This window comes from Amblyomma maculatum, chromosome 11, assembly GCF_055883805.1.
Source record: "Amblyomma maculatum isolate TAMU_Amacu chromosome 11, ASM5588380v1, whole genome shotgun sequence".
Taxonomy (NCBI): Eukaryota; Metazoa; Arthropoda; class Arachnida; order Ixodida; family Ixodidae; genus Amblyomma; species Amblyomma maculatum.
The window spans coordinates 162,880,324-162,905,495 of record NC_139354.1 but is presented as its reverse complement, the minus strand read 5'-3'; the positions used below and the strand labels follow the sequence as shown (position 1 = coordinate 162,905,495).

Sequence of the window (25,172 nt, the reverse complement as noted above, 5' to 3'; positions counted from 1 at the left end):
ACTATCTTATCCATATTCGTGATGATATTGCCCGCCTTATCCCTTATCGCATACATCTGGTATTTGCCTAAGCCCAATTTCTTCTTTACCGTTTTGAGGCTTCCGCCGTTCTTTACAGCATGCTCAATTTTCTCCATGTTATACTTCCTTATATCGGCCACCTTACGCTTATAGATTAGCTTTGATATCTCGGCCAATTCTCTCTGATCTGTTGGATTGGAAGCTTTCATACTCTGGCGTTTCTTAATCAAATCTCTCGTCTCCTTAGACAGCTTACCGGTATCCTCTCTAACTATCCTACCGCCTACTTCTACAGCGCACTAAGTAATGATATCTCTGAAATTATTCTTCATTGCTTCTAGGGTAATGTCGTCATCGTCGGTTAGAGCTGAATATCTATTCTGTAGCGAGATCTTGAACCTTCTGCCCTCTTCGTTGATGGGTTTACCGCTAATTCGTTGATGGGTTTCTTTCTTAGTAATCTGTCGCGTTCCTTCTTCAGATTTAGGCTAATTCGGGACCTCACCAGCCTGTGGTCATTGCATGACACTTACCCGATTACTTCTGCATCTTGCATAATGGCGGGGGTTGAACACCGTATGAAGTCAATTTCGTTTTTAGTCTCCCCGTTAGGACTTTTCAATGACAGTTTCCGGTTCTTCCGTTTGCTGAAGAAGGTATTCATTATTCTTTGGTTATTGCGCTCTGCAAGCTGAACTAGTAACTCCCCCCTGCCATTCCTAGAGCCAATGCTATAGTCACCTACTGCCTGTTCTCCTGCCTGCTTTTTCCCTACCTTGACATTGAAGTCGCCCATTAGTACAGTATACTGCGTCTTTACTTTTCGCATTGTCGATTCTACATCTTCGTAGAAGCTTACAACTGCCTGGTCATCATAACTAGATGTGGGTGCATAGGCCTGTACAACCTTCAGTTTATAGCGCTTATTAAGCCTAATTACGATGCCTGCCACCCTCTCATCAATACTATAGAATTCATCTATATTACCCGCTATATACTTATTGACAAGGAGACCTACTCCTAGTTCTTGCCTCTCCGGTAAACCTCGATAACACAGTACATACCCATCCTTCAGTACAGTACATGCCTCATTCGGCCTCCTAATCTCACTAAGCCCTATGACATCCCATTTCATACCCCCTAGTTCCTCTAACAGCACTGCTAAACTAGCTTCACTAGCTAGGGTTCTAACGTTAAACATTGCCAGGGTCAGTTTCCAATGGCGGCCTGTCCAGCGGAGCCAGAAATTCTTAGCACCCTCTGCTGCGTCACAGGTCTGACCGCCGCCGTGGTCAGTTGTTCCGCAGCCGCTGGTGGCTGAGGGCCGGGGTTTTATGGAACTAATCATGAGAGGTTGCGGCCAATTACTGCACCAGGGTTACCAACTCCTGTTCTGGTGAGGGAGTGCGTTGCCGGAGGTGTTCACCGGCATCAGGTCGCACCCCAAACCTGTTTATGCAATTTTATCGACACGCAGACTTTTTTTTTTTTATCTGGTGAAAAATTGCGTGGCACCGGGATTTGAGCCCTGGTCCTCTTGCATGCGAGGCGGATGTTCTACCGCTACGCCACCGCTGCATCAAGGATTTACCTTTCAATTTGTGATTTGACCCATCTTCATAATTTTTCAATTTTTCTTTTATTTCGAATAAATATTTGGTCAGTTTCCCCCTCTAAATTTTCTTGATTAGTATATCAAGCATTGACTTTTCGTTTTATGAAATTTAGCACATTTGAACGCCATGTTTTTTTTGTTTTTGTTACTTCAATTATTTGATCAAATACACACTTTCAATTTTGTTTACTAGATCATAAAACACTGGCTTTTCATTGAGACCATCATGACAAATTTTAAATGCCTTTTTCCAATTTCTCATTTTCAAGTAGTTTACTAAATAATTGATTAATTACATAATCTAAAATTTGAACGAGGCTGAATAATCTGAACGAGGCTACTGTTTAAAAAAATTAAGGCCCCTACAGCGCTTGCTTTGCATCAACAGTCACTGTAATGATGGCAACGAATTTTTCTCGGCAATGAGGTATGGGAAGTGTGCGTTGAGTTCCTGTGAAGTGGAATTGCGGAGAGTGTAGTCGCATGTGCGCGCGCTGACCAGCCGATTGCAACAAACATGGCGGTGGTGCAACTTCCGGAAAACCGGCGCATGCTCAAATCGGTCGGTGGTATCGGTCTATTGCAAACAGCAAACCTCCCCAAGAAAGAAACGATGCTGGCACAAGCGGTGATTTTGACTCGAACGAACGCGAAGTGTCAGCATCTCCACGTATTGGAAACGTCCTTTGATAAGTATACTTTTTTTGTCGAACTGCATTCAGAGATACAATGAATGAATTTTGAGGCGAGCAAAGGTAGTATAGCACTGTTGTCTTGACGCTTTAAATCGTTTTGCTTAACAGCAGTGACCCACTTCGCGTAAAGCTTCTTATTTCGCAAGAAATAATGAAAGATCGCGGCCGCCGGTGTTCGTGCAGCAACGCCGGCATGATGGGTCGCTCCATACTGTACACATTTCTGTACCTTACAACAAAAAGCACAAGGCAGCTTATGCAGGCAGAAAGAAGTGCGGCCGCGGAGGCTGCGAATCGACGATCACCAGTTTTCACGTCACCACTCCGTGGTTTCCGGTTTCGGCTCGCATCGTCAGGGTCATCAGCAGCGCTCGGCGGGGGGCGTAGCTACCACGCAAATTTAAACGGCGATTACGTCGCTCCTAAGTAATGAATCTGCAAAAACATTTCACCCGCATGATTTATAAGGATCCCACATCCACACTTGAGCATCTTAATGAATTCGAAAAATTCTTCAGCTTCCCTTTAACAAAGTCAAGATTCACTAGCGTCCCTCGATAACTTAGTCTGGTTTAGACAAAAGAAAGAATTGTTCTTTATAAGAGAGAGTGGCTAATATGGCGTCAATCAATTCGCATATTTCAAAAACATTTTAACATAGCTTCTACGTCATGTATTTCTTAATATTTTACACGTAATAGTTTTTACAGAAATAGTCTAGTGGAAGAAAGATTTGTTTCGAATCAAACCCTGAAAACCACAAGCATGGTGACTGCATTTTGCCCGACTGAGGCCTTAAGGCCCAACTCCAATGACATATCCCGGGCGTCGGCGCTCAGCCTCGGCGCTGTTGGCGTATGTAGGAACCAGTTTGAGCATGCGCACGGTATGAGACGCCAGCAAACTTAAGCGGAGCGCCGAGATCTGTCCGTGCTAGATTTCGGCGTCAGCGTTCACGCAGGCGCCGAGCTGCTCTCTCTCTCATTGGCGCACGTCTAGGCGCCGTACTCCAATGAGAGTACAGGGTGGCCGCGACCTCCAGATTGGGAATTTTCGCTCGCGCGGAGTCTTCGCGTGTTTTTTTCTTTTCACTTTTTTGTCATTGCTTTTCATCGTCACACGTGGCCGTGATGGCAAAACCTTTCGCAGCCGATCGGTTGATCTCAGCCGTGGAGGAACAAAACTCGGAAATCTATTCTCAGCTACGGTCGCGGAAAACGGGACAAATTGAAGTTGCGTCGATGGCGTTGCAGATTGTACTGAAAAGCCGAAAAAATGTGGACGATGCAAGTTTATTTGTGCAGAAGTAGAATGCGTAAACTAATTAATTTCTATGTCTAAATTACGTCTCTTAACGCTTTAAAAAGCAGAAATCATTGAGTGAATGTTAAAACTGTTTTGGGCAACGTCTGCTTGTTAGGTCCAGCAACAACGCACCAGCACGAGTCCAAGCGTCAGCAGTGAGCGCCAACTGCGCCAGCGCCGAGTCCCATGGAGACGCGCACCGCTTGTGGCGCACGGCGCTGACAGCGCCGACGCTGAGCGCCGTCGCCCAGGATATGTCGTTGGGCCTTTAGACGCTTATGTTCTTGCCGCCAAGCAAAGCCGACATGCGAAGCTCAAGGGTCTAGAGATCTAGGGTCGTGCAGAAGTTACTGAATTCGTCAGCACACTGAGCATGCTGCTTTACAAGAATCGCATGCCTCGGAGACTGAGAAAGAGGCCGATTGCAAAGGGTGGAATAGCAGCTAAGGACAAAGTGCGCGTGGTCCCTACTGCCTGTTTGTCTTCTTTGGGGTTTTTTGTCGATTTTGTTCTTTGTTTCTGCGTGTCTGTTAACGGCTTATGGTACGCACTCAGTGCTCACAAGTAAGCAACCTCATAAGCACCTACTTGCAACTGGCTCCTCCAGTTTTAAAGAAAAGAAATATGGATAGATGGAGGAAACTTCGAGCAGGAGGGAAATCGGGATGCACTGCAAGCAAAGATGCCCCTCGTGTCTGACACACAGCGGCTTCAATATTTTGCAGAGTATCGGGTATCGTTAAAATACACGATACTCCAAAAATGTATTTTCGATACCGATACTTCAATACTTTCATTTTCAGCACTCGATACCTGACACCGATACACAAAATGTATCTAAAGATAGTATCGAAGATACATGTATCTTCGATACTGCCCATGACTGCTCTCGAGGCGTCGGACTGCAACAGTCACCGGTGAACAATTTGGTGTTTGTTTATGTGACTCTCTCGTGTATTGTTTTGTATTGTAAGCCTCTGTGTTATTGAATACCTCTTTAGTTGCATGCTTGGCGTTGTTTTCTGTGAACCTCTCGTCTGTACATTTTAAGTGATCGTGTGTATTCTGTATCGTCTCTTGCTGCGTATAAAGTTTGTTTTGTTTGTTACTTGTGACTCCGACCCTTACTCTGGCTTGAAACGGCGAAAGCTTGGCACCAAACGTCCACCCCCTTCTGTCACTACAAGGTAGTTGAATTCGGCTGAGCTTGCCACGCAAGTCGAGGGCATCTCCTTTGCGACCGGAACAGCTACCCCGCACCCCCCATCACTCTGGGAGTGTGCGCACCGTTATGGGAGCATCGTTAATAATCCTTCGAATTATTAATGGGTGACACCGGTGGTTTAAAATAACTTCTTTTTTAGTGACGCTGATACCTCCATCACGCTTAGATTTTGCGGACAGCAATATAATGTTACGTACTCCAGTACGTAATGGGGGTGTTTATTTGTCGTCTAAAGCACTGCGAGTCCCCCAAGGAACACCAGCACACACCACTGTGGCTTCTGTTTCTTCTCCCCAGCCTCTTCTTCCTTTCCTGACGCCCCGAAGCACGTGACACTTCCCCCCTCGCAGACGAAGCCCCAGGACAAGCAGTTTAAGAAAGGTGCCGGGGATGGAACCTTTTTAGCCGAGCCACCTGGGTCCGGCGTGATCATCGCCACTTTCGGTGCGGCGTGAAATTACATAGCTTGTGGGCTAAACCACGCTTGCGCAGCGGCGTCCACAGCAACAATCACCGGGCACATAAGAGACATTTGGGCGCCGGTTGTCATAACGCTCCTTCGAACGTTCCTGTGAGTCCAGGATGCGGAGGCGGGCAACGCGGCGAGCTTCTTCGGCTCGACATAAAGTAGTGGCGATAGAAAGCTCGTTGTGGAGGGAGAAAGGAAGGATGGTATCAAGACAGCTGCGGAGAACTCGAGCGTACGGGAGGTAAAACGGACTCGTCTCATGCTGTGCAGCTTTATACGCGTATGTAATGAAAGGGAGGATGTCATCCCGGTTCTTGTGATCCAGAGTGGTCCGTTCAACAAGTCCATTCGATTGCGGGTGATACGGTGTTGTATGACGGTAATCGCAGGTGCATAGACGAAGGAGTTCTTCGATAACTTCAGCAGTAAATTGGCGCCCACGGTCACTGATCAGAACTCGAGGAGGGCCATGACGCAGGGCGAGAAATCGCAGAAGAAATAGGGATCTTCGTAAGCAGTGGCTGAGGTTATTGCGGCTGTTTCTGAATATCGAGTGAGGTGGTCAACACATACCACTATCCATCGGGTACCGTTAGAAGATCGCGGAAAAGGACCCAAGAGGTCGATGCCCACCTGCTCAAAGCGTGCGGTCGGAGGCGCAATAGGGTGCAGCGGTCCCGGTGGACGGGAAGTAGGGAGCTTGCACTGCTGGCACTTGACACAACTGGCTACATAGCGCTGAATGGCTTGACGCATTTTCGGCCAGTAAAAGCATTCCCGTGTGCGATGGAGGGTCCGGGCTACACCCAAGTGGCCCGACGTGGTATCGTCGTGCATCATTTCAAGAACGGGAATACGGAGGTTTTCCGGCACGACGAGAAGAAAGCGTGCACCTCAGGGGTTGAAATTGTTTTTGTAAAGCAGGCCGGCACGAACGCAGAAACGCGCATCTCTTGAACCATGAGCGGTGCCAAAGTCTGATCGTTGCATTGTTTTGTCTGGAACAGTTGAGGGTCAGGAAACGTTGCCGAGATAGGCGCCAGGTAGTCATCAACGTTGTCATCATCACTAGCAGTTGACGAAAGCGGCAAGCATGACAGACAGTCAGCGTCAGCATGTTGACGGCCGCTTTTGTATGCCACAGTGAAGTTAAACTCTTGCAACCGCAATGCCCATCGAGCGAGCCGGCCGCAAGGGTCACGAAGATTTACGAGCCAACAGAGCGAATGGTGGTCAGTGACGATGGTAAAAACATTGCCATATAGGTAGGAACCAAATCGTTGCACCGCAAAAACCACTGCGAGCCACTCTTTTTCAGTAACGGTGTAGTTACGCTCCGCCTTGCTAGACGAACGACTATAGCATCACGTGCTGATCGGTGCCGGGATGAGCACAGCGCCCACGCCACAAGCGTCGGTGGGGGCAGGACAGAAGTGGCGTAGGATAGGTCCTGAAGGAATCTGAGGTGGCAGTCAGTAGTCCAATTGAACGGTATGCGATGTCAGCGAATCTGGACACAAAACGACGAAAATAGTAGCACAGTCCTAAAAAGCTCCGAAGCTGCTTCACTGATTTCAGTGCTGTAAAGCTGGTTACAGCAGCAATCGTCTGAGGATTCGGCCGAACACCATCCTTATCGAGCAAGTAACCAAGAACAATTGTTTGGCGTTCGCCAAAGTGGCACTTCTTAGAGTTGAGGACGAGGCCTGCTCTCTCAATGCAATCAGGAACGATGGCTAGACGGCTATTGTGTTCCTGAAAGGTCTTGCCGAAGATCACAATGTCGTCCAAATAGCACAAACAAATTTTACACTTGAGTCCGCGCAGAATGGTGTCCATGAATTGTTCGAACGTGGCAGGCGCATCGCACAATCCAAAAGGCATTACGTTGAACTCATAGAGACCATCGGGTGTCACAAATACCGTCTTTTCTACGTCGTTTGAGTTCATCGGTATCAGCCAGTACCCTGATCTCAAATCTACCGAGCAGAAGTATGACGCCGAATGAAGACAGTCGATTGCATCGTCAATACGTGTAAGCGGATACACATCGTTTTTGGTGACGGCGTTAAGGCGACGATAGTCCACACAGAAACGCCATGTGTTGCCTTTCTTTTTAACGAGAATAGATGGAGCCGCCCAAGGACTTGAAGGTTCCTGGATAACGCCACGTTGGAGCATGTCATAACTTGCTCATCAATAAGCTGACTTTCGGTCGGAGACACACGATAGGGCTTCTCTCTGATCGGCCGAGAGATTCCAATATGAATCGAATGATGGATGCGAGAATTTGGAATCGGTGGCTGATTATCTCTGGTGAAGTCGAAAACCGATACATGCTTGGAAAGCAGGTCAGTCAAAATTCGGCGCTCCTGTGCTCCCAAAGATGTGTTTATCATTGCCTGGGTTCGAGACTCTGCAAAATGAGATGTTTTCGCTTCAGGAGCATGGTTGCTTAGTGCCGCCACGTAATTTGACACACTTTCCTCGTAATGAACGAGCCTCATGCCACGAGGCAACACGGCTGGCTCGTCTGTATAGTTTACAGTCCACAGCAAGGTGTGACCTCTGGTGACGGAAACTATGCAATGAGGCATCAAGACACTCTTCTTTGCACAGGCCAGGCTCCACTACGGCGTCGAAATCCTCGCACAAATTCGTAGGTGAAATAACTTGAATGAATTCTCCGGACACCGCAGGTACATCTGTATCTTCAGACACAGAAAACGCTTCTAAATCGAGCGACGAGGTTTCTGCAAGAGCCGACATCAACGCAGCATTAATCGAGATCTGTCCACTACGGCAGTCTAACGTTGCACCACCCTGTTGCAAAAAGTCTATACCTAGAGTTACTTCATGCGTGGAACGAGGCAACACTGTGAATTCGGTTCGAAACGCTTGGCCGCCAATCACAACTTTCGCATAGCACACACCCAAAGGCACCAATGATTCACCGCCAACACCACGGAATACCACAGCTTGATTCACGCTGAACATCACTCTATGTCCCAGTCGATTCTTGAATGCTAAACTCATAACAGAGACTGTTGCGCCAGTGTCAATTAGTGCCATGGTGGGGATGCCGTCAATGGATACTTCGAGTTTGTTCTTTAACATAAACACAGGCATATTGGGAACGTTGATTTTCCGGCGACCTCACCCCCATCGGCCGCGCTTTCTAGTTTTCCGAAGGGGAAGAACGGCGCCGAGGAGACGGTGAACGTCGCTGTCTTTGGGTTGGCGGCGTCAAGCTGCGGTCCGAAGCAGGCGATCCGCTTCGCATCTGTGCCGGGCGGTATGAATCCAGAGTCGAAATGATCAGAAACGGGCGATGATCTTGTGGGAGCAGGCCCCGCCGGTCATGCAACACACAGGGCGCCACCCGTCCGAGTAGGAAACTCGTTCTGGTTGGCGGTAACAATCGGGGCTGACGAACCACCTGGCGTGTGTAGGATGGTTATTCGGCCCATCCGTGCCCGAGAAGTGCTTAAATCGTTATGCTGTCTGCTCTCGCCAAAGGGTGACGCATTTGAAGCCGGAGTCCAGGAAGTTGTTGGGGTCGCGGGTTTTGCCTGCAGCGCGCAACCGCCATACTGGTGTTCGTCCCGGCACGCAGAATCTTTGTCACGCAGCAATTCTTCCCGCACGATCCGGCGTATCACATCAGCCATAGCACTGACATCAACGCTCGCAACAGATGTAACGTTGGCCAGTCGCCCAAATTTAGGAGTGATGCGGCGCAACTCCAAGGTTTCGAAAGTGCGGCAGTGCCTGATGAAGTCAGCTGTAGAGTTCAAATTGTCTTTTCTGATAAGAAAATTATAGACATCTACAGCGATACCTTCGAGCAAATGCCCCACTTTGTCTTCCTCGGACAATCGAGGGTTTACAACCTTGCACAATTTCACAATATCCTCGATATATGCGGTGCAAGTCTCGCCAGGTACCTGGGCCCACTGCATCAACGTTTGCTCTGCGCATTTCTTCTTCGCGGATCCGTCGCCAAAGCAGTCCTTTATCTCTTCTGTGAAACAATCCCAGCTGGTGAGTCTTCATGATTATCAAACCAAACTAGGGCAGTGTGTTCCAAGAAGAACACTACGTTGTCTAGTTTCACGGTCGCATCCTAATGATTGTACCGGCCCACCCGTTCGTACATGGTTAGCCACTCGTTGAAGTCCTCGCCAGATTTTCCACCAAATGTGCGCGGCTCGCGACAGTGCTGCCAGTTGCTCACCGCAGGTGTTGTTCGATCAGCGTCGCCGTCTTGAGCCATGTTAGATGGTAGGGGTGGCAAACCAGCGAGTCGACGGCTTCGTCGAAGACAACGGGGATCCGTGTTGATCTACACCGCAAACTCCACCACAACTATTACGTACTCAGTACGTAACGGGGGTGTTTATTTGTCGTCTAAAGCGCTGCGAGTCCTCCAAGGAACACCAGCACACACCACTGTGGCTTCTGTTTCTTCTTCTTCTTCTTCTTCTTCTTCTTCTTCTCCCCAGCCTCTTCTTCCTTTCCTGACGTCCCGAAGCACGTGAGAATATATATATATATATGTGTGTGTGTGTGTGTGTGTGTGTGTGTGTGTGTGTGTGTGTGTGTGTGTGTGTGTGTGTGTGTGTGTGTGTGTGTGTGTGTGTGTGTGTGTGTGTGTGTGTAATGAACTCCACGCATGCTTGCGCTGGAATCTCATAAGCGAATCAAAACCCGAAAGTGCATTCGGCAAAAATTACTAGCGCCTCGTTCAGCAGTGTCATGCGTGCCATAACATACAGCATTACGGTTGTGGGGAATGAAACTACAGAATGTATGATTATAAATCGAATAAAGAATATTGTTACGGTGCGCAATATCGAGATGACGACGACGCGTTGGTGTGGTGTGTTGTGAAGAAGACGACGCTCAGGCTAAGCTTGGTTCGTTCTGGTGGTGTGTGTTATCTAGCGTTTACCGCTGTCTACGTTTCCCTTAACATTTGGTGGAGGATTGCCCGTAGCAAACCTGGATCTCCGTAGTGGCCGCCAGATTGGTACCATCACTATGACATCCGACGCGACATCAGCTTCGCTGCACCAACGGCTTCCACAGTCGTCATGACGCAGCCTCGTGACCCGGACACCTTTTGCGGCACCGACCATGTCGACGTAGAAGACTGGATCAGTATGTACGAGCACGTAAGCAAGCACAATCATTGGGACGCGACCCTCATGCTCGCCAACGTCATCTTCTACCTGGCAGGTACGGCACGCGTCTGGTTTGAGACGCATGAAGACGATATCACATCCTGGAATATGTGCAAGGAGAAGCTTCGCGATCTATTCGGCAAGCCTATCGGACGCAAGCTCGGCGCACAAAAAGACCTCGCATCCCATGCCCAGTCTTCGGCGGAATCATATTAATCTTATATTCAAGATATTCTAGCCTTATGCCGAAAAGTGGACAACGCCATGTCCGAGTCAGACAAAGTGGGCCACATATTAAAACTGCGTAAACCGTGGATGACAGATGAATGCCTTAGAATGATAAAGTGAAAGGAACATTTATACGGGAAGTTCGTCAAAACAAAAAACCTTGATGACCTTGTAGCTTTCAAAAAATACAGAAATAATGTTACAAACTTTTTACGTTGAACTAAAGACACTTACTTTGCGAATTTATTTACTGGTTCTCGCACACAAAGTGATGTCATATGGCGCGAAATCAGCAAACTTTTAAACACAGGCACTCACCACAACGATGAACTTCTTTTAACAGTTAATGGCAAACCACTGGAGGGCAAAGAACTGGCAGAAAACTTTAATAAACATTTTGCAACTACTTCCTCATGTTCACCCACGGTCAACGGGTGTCAAGCCAAAACATATTTAGGCCCACGAAATTCTAAAACGGCGTTTTTCGAGCCATCCACTTGTGAAGAAATATATTCTATTTTCATGTTGCTGAAAAATAGTAAGGCTAGGGACATCGATGACTTAGAGATTCGACCAGTAAAATATGTCCTTGACATTCTAGTACCCCATCTTTGTTTTATCTTTAATGCTTGTTTGAAAGCTGGTACTTTCCCGGAAACCATGCAGTGTGCCAGAGTAAGTATTGTGTACAAATCTTGTGACAAAATTAACTTATCAAATTATCGGCCAATTTCCGTGCTGCCTATTTGTTCTAAAGGATTACAAAATGTCATATGCAAGAGGTTAACGTCTTTCTCTGATAAGCATATGATTATCTCGGAGCATCAGTTTGGATTTTGTCAAGGCCGATCTACCGAGTTCGCCCTTTTAACACAGAAAGAATTAAAGGTTTTTGAGGATAATTGGGTATTTTCATCGACTTCTCAAAGGCTAGAATCGACCATACCATCCTATTTAGAGCATTACGCTTTCCGTGGAATCCCTGGCACGCTCCTTAAATCATACTTTATACATCGAAAGCAGTGTGTTGTAATTAATGAATGGCGTTCTTCTGTTTTAAATATCACTGCAGGAGTACCACAGGGAAGCGTATTGGGACCAATACTTTATAACATTTATATAAATGATATAATAAATATTAGCAGTAGTGCACATTATATTATTTATGCAGATGATACCAGCCTTTTCTTCCAGTCGAACAACATCTATGATCTCAAACACTATGCAAATATAGCACTAATGAAACTGCTTCAGTGGAGTGGAACAAACGGTTTGGACATCAATGCTAGCAAAACAAACGCTCTGTTATTTGCACCTGCGCAAAAACATATTAGTCGGGATTTCAACGTGCAACTTGGCTCAGAAAAAATAAATCTAGTAAGTGATGCTAAAAGCTTAGGGGTAATCTTTAACCAGCACTTAAGTTGGAATACGCAAGTGGACCATGTGGCCGAAAAGCTAGCAAAAGTTATTGGTTTGCTTTGTGGGTTCAGGCAGATGCTTCCTTTAAAAATTGAACTTCTGCTTTACAATTCACTATTTCTTTCTCAAATCAATTATTGTAGCCTTATCTAGACTGACACGACCCAAGGTAATATAAATAAATTGTGCCTACTGCAGAAAAAAGCCATTCGACACGTAGCAAATGTCCCCTATGACGCCCATACTAATGAACTATTTTCCTCTTTTAATGTGCTTCCTGTCCAGCACGTCCACAAATTCAACCTCATTATTAAATACAAAGAAGCTATCAGACATAACAATAACACTTTTATCAACATATTTTTACTGAGCGGTATTCGCTGGCCGTGCTGACGAAAAGAGGTGCGACAGACTCGCAGAAGAAGAACACGCAGACGAGTGCTTTGCTGTGCGAGTGCTGTGATTATCCCCAGTGGTGTGGACAACTGCCGTACTGTGAAATATTTCCCGTAACAATATGCAATCTTAGAAGAACACTAGAAACTTTTTACCTGATTAGAAGAAGGGAATTGTGGGTAATTCCGTTTTCACGTACAAATCATGGCCTACACAGACTACAATACCACATGCCGAAATACCTTAATTTATTACAGGAAAGCAGTATCGACATACATAACATCTCAAAGAAAAAATGGAAAGAACACCTGATATTAGAAAGAACGTAAACATACCATTTGTTTACTTTTTTTTCAGTTTTTGTTTTTTACTTATTTTTTTACAGTGAATACCAAACAATCATTTCGTGCAAAGTGTGCATTTCAATGTTCTGTCTTTTTTTTATTTCTGTTGTTAATCTGATTTTCCGAGCAAGTACATAATTACGCGATGTTGTGTTTGAGTGTGTGCGATCTTAAAGCATTGTGAATTTGTGCATAAGTGCCTGTTTGTTTTTGTCTTCCACCCATGCCAAGACAGGGGCAGGAACCTTTGTTTATGCCCTAGTATATTTTGTAAAAGAAAAAAGGATTTGGAATTGCAAACGATGTTTACAATCTGCTGCTTTGCAAAGACTGTCCGACGGTCGACTCAGTCATTCAAGTCTGCCGGCAGTTTGAGCAAGCAAAACACCGTCGCATTGCTCTCCGCTTTGACCGCTTGCCAAACACAGCTGTTACGTCTTCATGCGAAGATAGTCCAACACTGCAGCAGCCATCTCATCCCTCCAACTTGACCGGGATTGTTCGCCGAGAGATAGAAGCTATGGTGCCCGTTGCGTTCGCTCCTCAGCCGGCAGATGCTACTATAGCTTTAATACAATCTGTCGTTCGCCAGGAGTTCGCAAATGTGGGCCTCAACGCGAACGTGAGCGTCAACTCTGGCCATTCTTCCGCACAGCCCTCGTTCCAACCTAACGTACAGCCATCTGTCCAGTCCACCGTTCCGGTGGTAGCAGCTGCGGCTCCGACTGCGCCCTTGCCAACGCGATACCGCTACCGCAACCCAGATGAATGGCGAACCTCGGATGACCGACCCATCTGCTTCAACTGTTCACGTGTCGTCCACATTTCATTGCCGCAGCCATTGGATTCCGCCACCTCGATCCCGCTACTTTCCTGATCGCAGCGCCGAATATGGTCATTAAAACAGAAGCTTGGGCATGTTGGTAATCCATTGTGTAGAAAAGCGCGAAAAAAAAAAAACGACAGGGACGAAGGAAGACAACAAGACGAGCGCTGACTTTCAACTGACAAGTTCATTGCATGCCTGCATCCATATATATGAACACGTTCACACAATAAAAGAAACAAGAACAACTAAACAAACACCGGAAAGTGTAAGAATACAATCGAACCTTGTGTCATCCAGAAATTTCACAACGCATCATTTTCTCGTGTTCATAAACCTTACTTCATGTTCCGATAAAGCTATAGACGGGCTGCTGATACAAGTTTCCTTTATCCTGTTGATTTCTTTTGCTTCTAAAATCTCCCGAACTGTCTGGTCATTATGCCGATTGATTATTTTTGCTTCCTCTAGAAAGAGCTGGCAAGCGTCGCTTTTACAGTCCCTGCAGTGTATGCCCATATTTACTTTTACCGTACCAAAAACATTATTGTGATGCTCCATTAGTCTTTCGTTAATACAACGCCCCGTCTGTCCGATATAATGTTTTCCACAAGACAGTGGAACAGAGTATACAACCCCTTTCTGGCAAACCACAAAAGGGTCTTTGTGGTTTATGATACAGCCCTGACCAATGCCTCTCGTACCATTAACTTTTTTGCAGATTTTCCCTAATTTATCGGGAGCCGAAAGGACAGCTTTCACACTTGCCCGATATTTCCTATACGTTTTAGTCTATGCGAGAGGTTATGAATATACGGAATGACCGCTATCTTTTCTTTCGTCCGCTGGTTCGTGGATAAGATCTCCAGGCTCGCCTGAGAAGATTTTATACTTGATAAAATAGTCTCCGCTACCGATACCAACAGCTGCTTGGGATATCCTGCGTTTTGAAGCCGTCGAGTTTGATACATGAAGCTATCTTTAATGCTTGAAGAAAATCATGCATCCATTCTATTAAAGGTAGCTTCATGTATCAAACTCGACGGCTTCAAAACGCAGGATATCATGCATGTTCCCCTCCGCGGGTCGCTAGCGAGAACGTTGCACCTGCGGAGTAGGAGCGGGGCGGAGGACCGTTTACCCCCTCATAACCCCACAATGGTATTGTGGGGTTTAAAGGGGGAACGGGGACAAAGGACGGGGACGACACATTATTGCACTTGCAAATAATACAGAGCATGCCGGCTAGCTATACATCAACAAGGTTTTCCTTGGAAGGGCAAGGCTACGTAAAAAGGGCTTTTGACTCACCGGCTGGAGAATGGGGGTGCGATTTCGGCGGCGGACATTTGAACGCGCCGTGAATATGGCGGCCGGGATCTCCCGTGCGCGCCGCATTCTTCGGACAAAGCCATACCACGGCGTTTGCCGCGGGAGGCGGCGAGAGCGTGCGGTATTTACCGGTCGCTTCGCCGTTGGGAACCAGAAGATAAGCGGTCTTGCACCACGGGTCCACCCGTGTGCGCAGCGCACTCCGTGCCCGCTATCCCCCGGCATTTGCCGGGAGAGGCGGCGGGAGACGACCGCTGTCGTTGCCGGCTGGATCTAGAATCTCTCTCTCGTCTTCTCGCAGGAACCCGCGTCTTGGTGGCGCATCCATCGTTGATTCTCCTTCCCCCAAGGGGAGGTATTTACCTCCTCTCCCAGCCGACGCTGCCATGAAGCTCGTTGGGGTGGTCTGTCGCGGCGAAGGGGGAGGAAACTGGTTTTCCACACAGGGTTGTTTGTAGACTTCCTTTCACCGTGAGCACTGCGGCAATTTTGTGGCTTTCGTTCCTGCTTCTTTGAAGTGTTTTTTTTTTTCCTTCGAAGGCTAGCCATATCGCCCCGTTCCATTACCCAGAGGAGAAGAAAGTCACCAGTGCCTTTCGTGTTCCCGCGTATATTTTCATACCACGCATTTCGTGCAACATTTGCCCTCACGAGGATCGCCCTTGAGAGAACAAACGAGAGCGGCCACTCGAAATGTCCAATGGTTGGTGATATGAGTGGGCTCTTTGTCGACTGCCCTCATCCTGATTTTCGGGATAAATAGCTGCTCTCCTGTTTTTGCTTACAAGCACCATTTTCCTTATTCTGAATTTATTGGGATTTAGTAGCTTTTATCTTCACAGTCTTCTTTCGTTGTACCTTGCACGCCTAAAGCTGCTTACGGATGATTAACCGCTAATTAGGCAAATAATTTAGTCTTGTTCAACAGATTTCTTTTTTGTTAAAGCAATTAAATCAATCATTATGCCTGCTGTTCAGCAAGTCAGCCGTTAGAGAGATTTAGCGAACCGGATATTTACTTACACGTATACGTATACCGGTACACGGGTACACGTATACCGGCGTACCGGACTCCTCCCAAGCATGCGCAGTGGCCAAACCTTGCCCACACGTGCCATTGCGCGTGAGCAGCGGACGTTCCTCAAATCGATATATGTATACGGTACTGCGTTTGAGCTATGCAAAAAGTTTCTATTGATAAATGATTTGGTCGGTACTTCGGTAGTTAAACTCCGAAAACAATGTACATGAAAAAATAGCAGTCAAGGCCCGACCATTAAGACGTGCTCGCCCGTTGTTAGCTTGGGCTAACCCTAAGAAAAGCGATAAATACCATGCTTACGAAAAATGCTGAGCAGAGCATACAGTTATTGGGTGATGTATACAATCCGCCGGAATGGCGCCTAACCTTTGCATGGCTGGAAAGTGCTGGGGTCCAGGAGGTAGAGCAGCCACTGCAAGTCGGTGTCGTCCAGGAGTCCCACTAGCAGTAGCTTATCGGCCAGTTTTAGGAGAGGCCTGAGTCGGATAAATTGTCTTGCGTCAATCGCAGGAAGGACGAAAGGAACAAGGCATCTTTTTCATTTTTTTAGGGATGAGAACGCCGGCTAATGTGAAGCAGAGCGTGCGCACGGTAAAGCAAAAATGTCTGCAAAGTTGGCTGCGCCACCACGACAGCTAAGTGGCCGTCGATTGACGTGGTTGCTGATAAAAACAAAGATAAAAAAAGTTTTGTCAAGTGTTTCCTCCGCTCATTATCATCACTTTTTGGACAACTGCCGTCTGCGTCGAAAGTATCCGCACAACGAGATTTGTCTTTCAGAGACTTAAGTATTACCCTCCCTAAAGGCACAGAAGAGCATTAAACTCTGTTGCACTTTTAAAGCGATAGCTTCCCAGTACAAATTTTAACCAAGGTCAAACTGCCTGCCTAACGACAAGTGTGAACTGGTACATGACCGACCGTTTGAACTTGACCTTCGATTTGACGTTTAGGACTCGCATGATTTTCAGTCTCGATCGACAGATCAACAAACTTGGTTTAGCGGCGTTCAGCCACAACTATTGGTGCTAGTTAGGTAAAGGATCAAAGAAATCAGTCAAGTCATCGTTCCAGATAGCCGGTTCTCATTTCTTTCCATCTGCATCAAGGTACTATGAAACGCACGTCATGTGTGAACTCACAGCAGGAGACGGCTGGTGTGGTGTTTCTTCGGCGCTATAAAAATCAAGTGAACTCACACGAACAGGTTTTCGTTGCTGCCACCGATGGGGTCCCGGTTGGGGCGGCTGTCTTTCTTCACTGCGTAGGCGAGGGCCTCAATAACGAACTGTTTCAGGACATCCACAGGGAAGTATGGCGTGCTCAGATCGGCGATGGATTCCACTTTCTCCCTGCGGAGTATCGAACATATGAGCTCAAATATCAACATGAATCGTGTGTGCCTTGGTTACGTTTTTATGGCGAGAGTCATTATAAACTCATCATCGTCTACATCCACTGCAGGGCAAACCCCTCTTCCATTTTCCGCTAATTAACCCGGTCCTGTGCTAGCTGCATCCACTTGGCCCCTGCGATTGTCTATAACCTCATCCACGCTCCTAATTTTCTGTATCACCCTGCTGGGCTTTCCTGCCCTTGTAATCCAATCGGTTACTCTTAAAGGCCCACTGTCCACCCTCCGGTCAAAAATATTTTCTTCCCCGGTGACTGTGAGACTTGGCCCCCATAACGCAAGGCTGCAAAATGTTTTTGAAAACAGTAATTAATAACGCAGTTACAGCCACCGCAATCACCCGATTCTGTCATATTTGTTTCCTCCCGTTACCTCGCAAAGATTTTTTACCCTCCTACCCGGTCGTCTAGCCTCCGCAAGTCAAATTCCCCTTCCTCCGCGTTTGGAGGGAGGTGGGGCGTGGTACTCTGCGTGCGCGAAAAATAAAGAGAAAAAAAAAAATACAATAGAGGCGAGGGAAAAGCGCGCAGAGAGCGGTAGACACCCGGCAGAGAGCGAGACGGATCTTTCCCAAAGGAGAGGAGCTTTGATTTGTATTTTTGCTGCGCACGTATCGCTGTAGCATTTTGCGCAGACTATCTCCGGTACCTGATCGAAGAACCTTTGCTTCAAAGGCCCTTTAAAGCGGGTGCTCAAATCCCCCTCTAAGCGACAGTGCTGATGTCAGGCCTTCGAGAAGGTGCTGCGCGTCGCAGCTTCCAGTTTACCGCCGCCGTCTCAGGTACAAACGCTCCCCGAGAGGGAAAAAAGAAGCGCGCTGCGAGCGAGCAGATAAGATCCACCCGGGCGTTTTGTACCTGCACCCCACGTGATGCCGAGGTCACTGCTCTAAGCGACGGCGAGCGAGGGGCGTGGCCTCGCACGCGCTGCGTCGTTCGCTCTGTGTTCGCTGCAGTGCATCGTTTTTTGTGTGTTTGTGCTTGTTTGGTGCGCCAGAGTTGTAGCTTTACTCGGTTTCTAGTGTTTATTATGGGTCAAGCAGCGAAAAAAGCGCTCAGTGATGAAGCGACAGTCACGTTTTTGAGTTTGTAGCTGCCCACCGATATGGAATATTCAAGACGCAATAAATGCGCGCTTTTTCGTGGAAGCTTCCTAGTCGTCCTCGCACACTTCAAGTAGAGCAGCGAGACGACGTTTTGCTCGGCGTCCATGTTGAAAGGTTTTCGCCAGCGCTCGAACAGCGCTGGGAAGGCGGATGGTACGCTGGCTTCGTGTGAATAATGCTCGACGGCCGGATCGACGCATGGTAGGGTTATCCCACCCTCAACAGGGCTGTGCCAAGGAGTTGGTTGCGTAGCGCCCGTTTCGTGAACGAGGGCTGTCCTAGCGATGGATCCGAGTCGGCGCTGGTGAGATGAAAAAGCTTTATACAGGCACAACGAGATCGGCTCTGGGGCCGAAAGCTAACATAGCCATACGCGACGGCCGGGGAGATTCCGCCGCGTACGCTCTATGGACGCTAGTGACGAACTCCCTCTCGAGCGGAAGCACGTGAGTCTCCATAAGCGAGAATCTGTTGACGATCAAATGGTCCAATCCGACGGCAGCACTTTCGCAGGGCCAATGGGAGAGCTTGCTGCGCTCTCTCTTCAAATATGCCGCGGAGCGAGAAGGGTTCCACCGCCCGGGCCACGCGCCGAGCTGTCTGGATGCTCAGCTCAAGTTGAAACACCTCGCTTCTCTCCCCTTGGCACGGCTTGCCTCCAGTACCGGTGTTTTACAGAGCAGTATCCGGATTTTGTGAAGGAGGCGTTGGACAGAGAAGTTTGGCGTCCGGCTGAATTTCTGGGCGCCTTTGGCCGGGCACACAGTGGTAACGTGGCATCAGATCCGTGCTGAGGCGCGCGGACCGTCCGCGCTCCAGTCCTTTCGCCTGAACCTGTTATCATCTCTTTGCACTGCATGTCCTGCCTATGCACCCACAGGGGCACGCTATCGCTCGCCGACAGTGCTCGCGCCCTACGAGGCAGGCCTACGTGCCGCCTTCCATACACACAGCGCGACGAAGAACAAGGACAAGCCTGATGTACAGCCTTTGTCAAAAATATACAGCCCAAGGGGTTTGCTTCTAAACATCGTGACAGAGCTCGTTGAGCATCTGCAGCGTTCGAAGCCTCGTACAGGACAAATTTCATCTCTCGCTCTTCTCTAGCTTACTCATACATTCGAGTATTTATTGCTTCCAGGAACCTCGTTATATGGCTTAGAAGCGAAACACTTGGGCTGTATATTTTTGACAAAGACTGTAGTTATCAAGGTACCGAGCAACTGCTTTTAAGCCACATGCCACAGTTAAACACGTGGAGCCATCAGGCGCCATTAGGGTTATCTGGGCATGCGCAGTGAAATGCATGGTGATGGATCCTGGCAACGGCTTGAACTATGCTCTCCCTATAACTCTCCCTTATTTGCGCCTACGCTGTGTCGTGGTGCACGATGCGCGGTGTCGATCATTATAACAATGAGAGTGGAGCAAGCTACATGAACAATTTTTATGTGTTGCGGTAGTGTGAAGTTTGCTGAACCTTCTAATGCGGTTGCACCTGTCATGGCGATTACCGAATTGGTGGAACCACGAATTCAACACTGAGGCTCGGTGGCTGCTCTATTATTGCATAGCGCTCGTTCCGTCCCCGTCTTGCCTTCCTACCATAAATGTCATTCCAGAGCGCAGCTTTGTGCAGTGTTCACGGTGTTGAAGGTCGTTTCTGTGGCCAGTGGACGTTTCTCATTTCGCTACGTGCGCGTCATTCCCTCCGCTCATGTGCATATAGCCTATTGTGACCTTGGCTGAACAGTGTGCGATGAGGCGCCAATGGGTCGTTTGAGTTTGGGATTCTCAGATGAGGCGCCTTGACCCCTCAGCGACAGCATTCTTATTTTTTTTTTTTTTTGATGCGAAAGCATTACTTCGCTATGTTCACAGATTTCTGTCCGCAGACCGCGTCCGTAGACCACGTCAGCAAAATCGTGCCCGCAACAGTTGTGATTATTTGAGAAGTGGTAGAAGTTAATGAGTGGTGTCAATCGATAGAGGGTGACGTAATGCTGTGTCCGAGAGTATATTTAGGCGAATAAGTTAATTAGGTAATAATTTGGAGGCAAAAAGTGTAAAAGTAAGGTGAGAATGGTCTTATTAGCCAATGGCTTGGGACCACATTTGAATATAACAAATATTGAAATAAATAAATCAGTCAATTAAGGTGAAGTCAAGGATGTGACGTCACGCACCCTGAATATGAGCCAAAAAAGGACATACGAAGCGATTGGCGCGCAGTTTGAAAATACCAGTCAAAGTATATAATTAAGGCAGTCAATTAGGGTGACATCAAGGATGTAATGTCACGCAATCGGAAGTAGAGCCGAAAAAGGGCATACGAAGGGATTGGCGCACAATTTGAAAGTACCAAAGACTAAAATGGGTAAACATGAAATGAATTAAGCAACTAGAAGCAACCAACAGTAGCATCCATGCTTTCGCATTACTCCAATGCAAACTCTGCAGTGGTCTTTATATTTATTTTTAAGGAATCTTAGCGAACAAGCAAAGCAGCAATGGGGGCTAGTTGGTTTACCATTTCAAGAATTTTCGCGCTGCGATATACACAGATACACAAGAGAGCAGGAACCACGTACACAGGACAAGCGCGCACTGACAACTAAGGTTTATTGATAACAGGATTACATTTAAAACATTCCACACGCACTCTCTGATACAAGAAATGTCGCAAACTCACTGAACAGGCAGTGTCACTGCAGTGTCAGTTAATAAAGGAGCGTAGGTGCTTAGGGATGTGACACTGCCTGTTCAGTGAGTTTGCGAGCACTGCCTGTTCAGTGCGCAGTAGCATAGAACATTTCCACTTTGCTTAGCGATGCGGCGCTCGTTGGAAAATTCTTTCGATCGTATGACGCTTCCGCAACAATGGCTCAAGCCGCCGCCTGATTCAAAGCCTTATACATCTATGGTCTTCAAAGCATTGGGGTTTACGGACAGCGGACAAAACTCAGACTACATACCACAGACCTTAAGCGGGAAGAAATATAATATTAATTGGTTCACAGGAAGGGAAAGGCGCAGTATATGACACCCTTGTGTCTGTGGACACCTGAACCGCGCCGTAAGGGAAGGAAGGACGGTGGGAGTTAAAGTGGAAAGAGAGAAATAGGAGCCTTAGTGGAGTGCTACGGAGTATTTCGACCACCTGGGGATCTTTAACGTGTGTTGACATCGCACAGCACACGGATGCCTCCTGGTTTCGCCTCCATCGAGACGCATCCGCCGAGGTCCGGTTCGAACCCGGGTATTCCGCACAGTAGTCGGGCGTCTTACCACTGTACCACCCCGGCGGGGCGGGAAGAAATAACCAGACTGAGGTTTTCTGATTGGTAGTTAAAATCGAGTGAAATTTCACCCCGCACTAAATACCGAAAAAGAGTGGTGCGTCATGAGAAGTACGTCGTAGTAAGGCTGAAGAGCACGAGAAGGCGATGCGAACCGGGCCCAGTAACGCTATCACGTTAAACTCTTTAAAGCGAAGTTTAAGCGTTCTCTAATGTTTGCCTGCCTCATCAGGAACCTGCCGAAAACCGTTGTCAAATTCGCCCCAAATATGCCTCCAACATCGAAGTGGCCCTCGACGCCCGCACTCGACAATACAACCGCCCAGTGTGGGCCTGCGTTGCTTGCCCGCACGCAATGTCCACTGCTAACAACGGCTGGCTTATTCGAAAAGTGGTCCGGGGAGAGCAGCGCCGACTCCTGCCAACGCCCATGCAACCTCAATTAGCGTTGCATGTGCGTGGACCTCGTCCATGAAGAAGTTTAGCAGGCATTGAGGCGAAGCATGGCCTTGTGGTAGAGCATCCGCCTCGTGTTCGGGAGGTAACAGGTTCGATCCCTGGTGGTACCCACCGGTTTTTCAATGGGTACAAGCTTTCCCCCGGCCTGGTGCTCGGCTCTTTGGGGTGAAATGTTTGGGTGTTACTTGTACTTTCTCCTATTTCTATCCATGCCAAAAGCACACTGGCTGATTCTTGCTTAATGGAGGCAGAACTCGAGCATGTTGGTCTGCGCGCTTGTGCTATGTCTGCTGTCTTGGTCTGGAGCTCCTTATGCGGGTAAGGCGGTAACAAAATACTGGGATGGGCTGGAATAAATGTTCTTATCCTTAAGCGACATCTCCGACGGCTGCAATGCAAGAGGCCACTGCGCGTTACCCCATCCTGCGTTCCGACGAGACCCGCCCCCATCGTCACGCACAAGCCGCTTCTGAATGACTCCCCTTGGCCAAGCTTACGAACGATCCCCAAACCCCAGGTAGTGCTAGAGGACTGCAAACAACCGCCACTGCACTGTGGCGACGCCGGTCACATTCTACACCATACAGACGCGTCGTCCTGCTTCGCCATTGACGCACCACGACCCGTTCTGGCGAACGACCACAGCAAATTGACCTGCGCAGGGCACAGTAAGCGTCGCCTATCTCCATCACCGTCTAGAGAATGCTTCGCGTAGAAGTTACGTGCGACGATGGTCGTAAGGGATATTAAAGGCAGCACCAACCACTGGGGTTGATACACGGCGTACTAAGGAAGATACTCCGTCGCCGATGATTAGTGACGACGTTGCAACATTTATACCACCGCTACACACGATGACAACATCGACAACTGTGTGCTCCAGCCGCGACCTTAGCACACGACGGAGCCGAGAGCGAACACCAACGATCACGCGCAATTCAAGGACATGAACAAGTGACCTTGAAGTTGTTGTCGGCGGTCGCACGATCACTGTCCAAGTACACACCGGAGCTGACTATTCAGTCATTGTAGGGCAGTTTGTTTTCCAGATAAGAAAAAGTAACGACCACTTGGGATGGTCTGCTGATTCAAACCGGTGGTAGTAACCTTATTACTCTGTTTGGGAGATGCATAGCAAGGGTAAGCGTAAATGAACGTACTTATCTTACAACTCCTCACGAGACGTTATTCGGGGTATGGATTTTCTCAGTTAACATCGGGCAATCATCGACCTTCGCTCAAATCTCCCAATGGACAACGCCATACCTACTACTACGACATCGACGCTTCACGTCGCTCTAAGTGTCCTCGACGGAGATTCCCCGATCAAGCACCGTTGCTTGCGTGAGCAACTCAGACATCGAAATCGCCAAAGGAGTCGTCAAAGGAAGCACCCAGTTGCACTTGGAAAAAGGGCTCGGTATTCCCATATACCCTTATTCGAGGAGGACAAGTCCAGGTACTGGTAATGAACTTAGCGGAGAATACCGGCATCTAACAAGGGCTTGACGATCTCTTTCCTCTACGAGCTAGCAGACATCCGAAATGTCTTCGTCTCCCCTGATGAACCCACGGAAGACCGATCTGACCAAAGCTAGCATCCCCCTTTCGACATCAACCCAGCCCTATTCCGAACCAGGCAAAAACCTGATATGCATCATTCTTGAAAACCACAGCGATTGTTTTTCGTCAGCGTTAAAGGTGCGTAGGACTCGATTGGCCAAGCATCGCATTATCTTTGACGAGCACGCTCGACCTCTTCGTTAAAGCCTTTGCCGAGTATCTCCACGAGAACGCCAGGCTATCCGGAATCAAGTGGAGGAGACTTCACAATGGCGTCACCCAGAAATCCAAGTCCCTGGGCGACATCAGTCGTTCTAGTGAAGAAAGACGGCACACTTCGCTTATACGTCGATTACCGCCACTTGAACCCTACAACGATGAAGCGTGCCTACTCTCTCCCTCGCGTCGACGATACACTGGACCAGCTCTGCAATGCAAGGTACTTCTCATCGATCGACTTGAAGAGCGGCTACTGGCAACGAGAAGACAGCGTTTATCACACCTGATGGCCTCTTCGAGTTAAGGCGATGCCAAGTCGGCCTCCGTTTCGCATCAGGCACGTTCCAGCGAGCAATGGACAAGGATACGGGCAGGCTTGAAGTGGAAGATTTGTCTGGCATATTTAGATGATGTTCCTCTCTGCGAACTTCGAAGATTACCTGAACAGGCTTCGGACTGTGCTCGACGCAATAAAGTCATTAGGTTTAACGATAAAGGCAGAGATGTGCCATTTCGCCTACCAAGAGCTGTTTTTCCTAGGCCACGTCGTAAGCAAGGAGGAAGTTCGCCCAGACCACCAGAAAGCAGCTGCGATCGAGCAGTCTCCGCAGCCTGGTGACAGGAAAGCTGTGCGTCGATTCCTTGAACTGTGCGCGTACTACCGACGATTTGTGAGGAACTCGCGTATCGCTGAACCTTTGACGCCGCTCACATTTGTGTGGAAAGTGTTAAGTATCTGGATGTCTGCAGATTATGAATAAGAATCGAGTAAAACAGTGCTAGGGAAAACGAAACACGCGAACAACAGACACAGCCCTTTACTTCTTACAGATTATGAGTATGTCAAATGATACGACAGAGAGCGGACGCCATGGTGAGAGGATGACGTGACTCTGGCCTACTCCATGTTGGGAGAGGCGTTGATTGAGTAAGAACAAAGGGATCCTTAGGGGGCGCTACTGAATACATAACATGCTACCACTCAAGAATTGACAAAACGAAAAAAA

The 25,172-nt window shown here is 48.0% G+C and overlaps 1 protein-coding gene across 1 annotated transcript in view; it reads right to left on the bottom strand.

The window, feature by feature from the left end:
* Positions 1-25,172, bottom strand: part of RyR (Ryanodine receptor) — a 1,181,579-nt gene that overhangs the window by 634,876 nt on the left and 521,531 nt on the right. Inside the window, exons 48-49 of the mRNA XM_084584752.1 lie at positions 17,306-17,458; positions 16,473-16,582 (exon numbers count right to left, since the gene is read on the bottom strand). Of these exons, the coding sequence (XP_084440878.1) occupies positions 16,473-16,582; positions 17,306-17,458 (263 nt within the window). The remainder of the gene's footprint in view (positions 1-16,472; positions 16,583-17,305; positions 17,459-25,172) is intronic.